Source organism: Octopus bimaculoides, chromosome 24 (assembly GCF_001194135.2).
Source record: "Octopus bimaculoides isolate UCB-OBI-ISO-001 chromosome 24, ASM119413v2, whole genome shotgun sequence".
NCBI classification, from domain to species: Eukaryota; Metazoa; Mollusca; class Cephalopoda; order Octopoda; family Octopodidae; genus Octopus; species Octopus bimaculoides.
In genome coordinates this window covers 31,148,826-31,154,801 of record NC_069004.1, presented here as the reverse complement: position 1 = coordinate 31,154,801, position 5,976 = coordinate 31,148,826, and the positions used below count along the sequence as shown (strand labels likewise).

At 36.3% G+C, this 5,976-nt stretch overlaps 1 protein-coding gene across 1 annotated transcript in view; it reads right to left on the bottom strand.

Annotated features, from left to right (window-relative positions):
* Positions 1-6: 6 nt before the first annotated feature.
* Positions 7-5,976, bottom strand: part of LOC106876412 (serine/threonine-protein kinase pelle) — a 73,816-nt gene continuing 67,846 nt past the window's right edge. The window contains exons 9-13 of the mRNA XM_052976295.1: positions 5,945-5,974; positions 5,404-5,593; positions 3,294-3,356; positions 1,501-1,656; positions 7-215 (exon numbers count right to left, since the gene is read on the bottom strand). Coding sequence (XP_052832255.1) covers positions 180-215; positions 1,501-1,656; positions 3,294-3,356; positions 5,404-5,593; positions 5,945-5,974 — 475 coding nt within the window. The 3' untranslated portion in view covers positions 7-179. The remainder of the gene's footprint in view (positions 216-1,500; positions 1,657-3,293; positions 3,357-5,403; positions 5,594-5,944; positions 5,975-5,976) is intronic.

The window sequence follows — 5,976 nt, the reverse complement described above, 5'->3', positions numbered from 1 at the left end:
AAGAAATATATATTTTTTTAAATTATGGTACGCATTTCAACAGCAGCAGAAGTAATTATCGGTGGCAGCGGTCGTGGTTGGATTGGATGGGTGAAATAGGGGTGGGGTTGTTGGGAGCAGAGATTCAGCAGGTTGTTTCCATGGTTTATTTAATCCTCAATTCCACAGTTAATTTATTGTCAGCAGTTTTCCAATTTCTCAAGACGTGGTAAAATCTGAAAAGAATAAAATAAAACTTAATATAAAAAAAACCCTTGTGAGTGGATCTGATAAGATTATTGGAACAAACGAGAAAGTTCTAGTAGAAAAAAAAATTATTTTAACAGTATTTTGTGGCATAGAAACTCATAAATTTATTCTGTACGAATACTTTTTTCACCCCTAAATATTTATAATTGTATATAAATTCATTAGTTACTATAATTTATTAGTTTCTTTTGCATATTCTTAGTTTATGCATGTGTATGCAAATATAGTATTGGTATATCCCATTTATGTTCCTTAGAAATTAAATAAATAAAGAATTTTGACATGTACAAATATTTATTTCCCTCTACTGTATATGTTCCATCCAGGGCTGGTGTATATATGTTCCGTCTAGGGCTGGTGTATATATGTTCCGTCCAAGGAGGCATATATATACACCAGAGAAGCCATGAAACCAGTTCTATGCTCCTTACAGAATCATGTAGACTAAACAAGAGAAAAAGAGAGATATTCATAGATGTGTGTGTATGTGCATGCATGTGTATAAATGTGGAGGCACATGGCCTAGTGGTTACGGTGTTAGACTCATGATCGTAAGATTGTGGTTTCAATTCCTGGTCCAGGCAATGCATTGTGTTCTTGAGCAAAACACTTCATTTCATGTTGCTCCAGTTCACTCAGCTGGCAAAAGTGAGTAATTCTATGACAGACTGGCATCCTGTCCCAGGAGGAACATTTATACACCAGGAAACCAGCCCTATGCTCTTTACAGGGTAATGTGGACGAAACAAGAGAGAAATAGATTCATAGATATGTGTGTGTGCGTGTGGTGAGGTTAAGTGTAAGAGTGTGTGTGTGTGTGTAGATGCAGTGCAGATGAGTGTTGTATGTGTGTATATATATATATATATATATGTGTGTGTGTGTGTGATAAGAACGTGTGTGTGTGTGTAAACGTGGAGGCACATGGCTTAGTGGTTAAGGTGTTGGATTCATGATTGTAAGATTGTGGTTTCAATTCCTGAACTAGGCGATGCATCGTGTTCTTGAGCAAATCACTTCATCTCATGCTGCTTCAGTGCACTCATCTGGTAAAAGTGAATAATCCTGCAACAGACTGGCATCCCATCCAGGGAGGAATGTATATAATATGTCAGAGAAACCAGGACACTTGACCTATGCTTCTTACAGAGTAATGTGAACTGACCAAGAGAGAGAAACAGAGATAGATTGATGGATGTGTGTGTGTGTGTGTGTGTGTGTGTGAGATTAAACATTATTGAATGACATTACCTCTCCAACAGTAACTCGTTTTTTCTTTCTTTCCTGTAGGCATTCCATTGCTATTTGGTAAATACTGGACACCAAGGCAAGTGACCATCGGCCAGCTTCCTGGTCAACACAACCATTGAAATCTGTCTCTTCAAAGTTCTCTAATATATGAGATTTCTGGGAAAAAAGTGTTGAAGACAAACAGAAAGTCAATATGGAAGATTACAGTGAGAGAGAATAAATTTCAGATGAAGGATCATTGTAAGAGAAGTGGATTAAAGTGGAGTGGATTAAAGTGGAGTGGAACAGAGTATAAGGAGTGGGTTAAGGTAAGAGGAATGGATTAGGGATGTTGTTTATTTCCAGGAGATTTGGATGTTGTTGTGGAGTAAGAAGCTTGCATCTCAACCGCATGGTTCTGGGTTCAGTCCCACTATGTGGCACCTTGAGCAAGTGTCTTCTTTAAGGCTCCAGGCCGACCAAAGCCTTGCAAGTGGATTTGGTTGATGGAAACTGAATGAAGCCAATCATGTGTGTGTGTGTGTGTGTGTGTGATTGATACTGCCTGTATGACAGCAACAACCATTTTACAATGATGTCAAGACATGCAGACAAAAAAAGAACAGACACACACACAGAGTTGAAGTAAGAAAGTAAGTTTCTATCTTATTTTTGTTGAGATACTCAGCCTTCTTTCAATTAATTTCGAAAATAATGAATTCAGTAAAGTAATTTTGTCATTATTAATTTGGTGTTTAGAACATAAACATGAAATTTTGAGTGAAGATTTTATTTTACAGCATTCTAACCAATGTGTTCCCATACACTGTCTTTGCATAATTTAATTTTGAAAATAACAAAGAATGTAGTACAATAAGTCTGTCACTATTACGCTGGTGTTTGAAACATGAATTAATATAAAAGTTTTATAGAAGGCAACAACAATTGCAGCGTGGAATGTGTTTATAAGCCATTTAAAAACACACAAAAACCGTTAGATTCACTTCAACATTGAAATCTAATTTGCCAAAATATTTTTGAAAATATTTTGGCAAATTAAATTTCAATGTTGAAATGAATCTAACGGTTTTTGTGTGGTTTTAAATGTCTTATAAACACCTTCCACAATGCAATTGTTTTTGTTTTAGCACATGATCTCAGATCAGGTCACTTGCTATGCAAGTACATCTCCGTAATTTTAAAGAAGGTTTTAACTTAAATTACTTTAAACCTTTGGTTTTCATATTTCTGTTGAAATAAAGTTTCAGTGGTTGGCATTAGGAAGGGCAGCCAGCCGTAGAAACCATGCTGGAGTTTGGTGCAGCCCTTCAGCTCACCAGCCTAGTCAAACCGTCCAACCCATGCCAGCATGGACAAATGGATGCTAAATGATGGCATCCAACAGGTTAAACAGATCAATGCTACTTAGTAGTCTCCTACCACCCCCTATTCTTAAGACAAACAAATAATTTAGCAAGATAATTTTGTCCTTGTTAAAGTGATATTTGAAACAAATTAGTATGAAATTTTAATGGGAGGTTTTAATTTAGATCCTTTTAAAATAGGGAATTTGCATCATAAAACTAGAGGCAGACTTAGGCAGCTTGGTATCAAAAAGTTTAAGGGTATAATGAGATGTTCAGATTCAAAGAAATGGATTAGCTTTGACAGAACAACTACTGGATGTTCTGGGAGTGTTATTCTACTGCAAACCAGCAACAACCTATCAAATGGAGTTGATGGGATTGGAGAAGATTTCTCTGTCAGTCACAGAGACTGGGTCTCAAGAAATGTAAATAAATTATATTAATTACCAAATCTCGATCTTCTCGGTTCATGTCAAAGGCAGGCAAACTGGTCAATAATTCTAGAAGAATCTACAAATAATAGAAAAATATTTTAAAAAGAAAGAAAATAAATAACGATTCCACACATTCTAAAAGACAGGAAAAATTATTATTATTTTTTTTATTATTATTATTATTATTATTATTATTATTATTAAGGTGGCATGCTAACAAGTCTGCCAGTTCACTGCCATAATAATAATAATTATTATTTTTACAATAATATTATTATTGTTATTAAGGCAGCAAGCGGGGCGATTCGTTAGCATGTTGGGTGAAATGTTTGCCTTTCATCCTTTTGAGGGCCGATGAATTAAGTACCAGTAAAATACTGGGATCGATGTAATCGACTAGTCCCCTCTCCCAAAATTGCTGTCCTTGAGGCAAAATTTGAAACCATTATTATTATTATACCATAATTCATTTTATCTGACACTTGCATAATCCTATCAATTCACTGCCATAATAATAATAATAATAATAATCCTTTCTACTATAGACACAAGGCCTGAAATTTTATGGGAGCAAGTTTGTCGATTTCACTGACCCCAGTACCCAACTGACACTTATTTAATCGACCCCAAAAGGACGAAAGGCAAAGTTGACCGACCTTGATAGAATACTAATACTACTACTAATAATAATGGTTTCTGATTTAGCCGTGGCTGAGCATTTTGTTAAGAGATGATGCTAAAAGATGACATTGTCTGATACTTCATTTTACTGACACCATGAAAATGAAAGGTAAAGTTGACCTCAGCAGGATTTGAACTCAGAATGTAGAGAGCCAAAGCAAGTACGGTAAAACATTTTGTCTGAGACAGTAACGAATCTGTTAATCCACTGCCGAAGATGATGGTGGTGGTGGCATTTATTTGCCATGGGTGCCAAATGGAGACATTACGAAGGCAGCTTACATAGAATGTGTGTATGCAGTTGGTGGTGAAGGCATAGAGACAGAAACAGTAAGAGTAAAAAAAAACAACAAAACCCTCTACAAGAATAAAAGTACAAGTTTTCGGAGATGGCATAAGGGATTATATCGTACCATTACTTAAAAGAAATTCATTTTATTAACCCAGGAAAGTGAATGTCAACTTTAACTTGGAACATAAAGAAAACAAAAAGACGTGACTGCAAGATTATTTTTGCTGGTACAGGCTCTACCATTTCTTTCTCTTGGTAGAATCAACGACTGAGAATTACTTTCATTCAATTTTTTTCGTCAGAAATAAGAGAAGGGAATTAAATTAAGACTTAGAGGTAACAACTATTGGAGGCGGCGGGAGGGGGTAGAGAAAGAAAAAGAAACCACCAACAGACATATCTAAGGGGAGGTAATTCCGAATTATAACATTATACAATTTAGAATCACTTAAGAAATTGTAAATAGATTCTATGAACTATTGAAGAAAACGTTTCACAGGGATTGTTTAGTTGATTTTCTTTACATTTGAGTTCAAATCCCAACTGTGCCTTTTATCTGTTCAGGGTCAATAAAGAATATATTTAGCTGCTATTACAATAGACACAGACGAGGCTGTGTGAATAAGAAGTTTGCTTGCCAATCAATTGGTTTTGAGTTCAGTCTCACTACATGGTACATGGATGGGCTAGTGTTTTCTACTGTATATATTCACAAGTCCCTTAACCCCTTGGGGATCATTGGGGTGCTGCAGTCATGCAGTATATCTAAAGTGAGAAAGCCTAACAGAGCCCGTCCCTCTCCATGCTGAATTCATTTCTACAGCTGAGTGGACTGGAACAACGTGAAGTGAAGTGTTTTGCTCAAGAACACATCACCCAGTCCAGGAATTGAAACCACGATCTTATGATCTTACACACACACACAACGGGTTTCTTTCAGTTTCCTTCTTTCAAATCTACTCATAAAGCTTTGGTCAGCCAGGGGCTTATAGTACAAAATAATTGCCAGTAGGATTGAACTCAGAGCCATGTGGCTGGAAAACAAACAACTTAACCACATGGCCATGCCTGAGCTTAAGGATGAGTTCTTGGAACGTTTCCAAGTTCCACCGAGATCAATGAAGAAACAAGACAAAAGATCACTACTTACCACACCGAAACCAAAAGAATCTAATTTTGCAGAAATATCGTGCAAACGAGCTTCAGGTGCTTGATAAGCTGATGTTCCCATAACAATAGCTGTTGATACTGTTGTTGTGTTGTTTCCCATAGGGCCAGGCCGGGCTGTAGCAAAATCCCCAACTTTAGGGATAAAGTCTCTATCGAGAAGGACATTTGCACTGAAATGAGAAAAAACACAATAAAATCATCTTTTTATTTTAATTTACAAAGATTTACAAATTTAATGTCATGAAAAGCAGTGGATACTTAAATAATAATAATAATAATAATAATAATAATGATGATGATTTCAAATTTTGGCACAAGGCCAGCAAATTCAGGGGAGGGGATAAGTCAACAACATCAAACCCGGTGCTCAACCCCAAAAGGATGATAGGCAAAATTGACTTTGGAGGAATTTGAACTCAGAATGTTAACGACATGAAATGCCTGGTGTGCACCTTTGATTATCACACACACACACCTACATACACCGCACATTAATCAAACGAAAAGTAACGAAGACAAACCTTTTAATGTCTCTGTGGACGACTTTGTTACT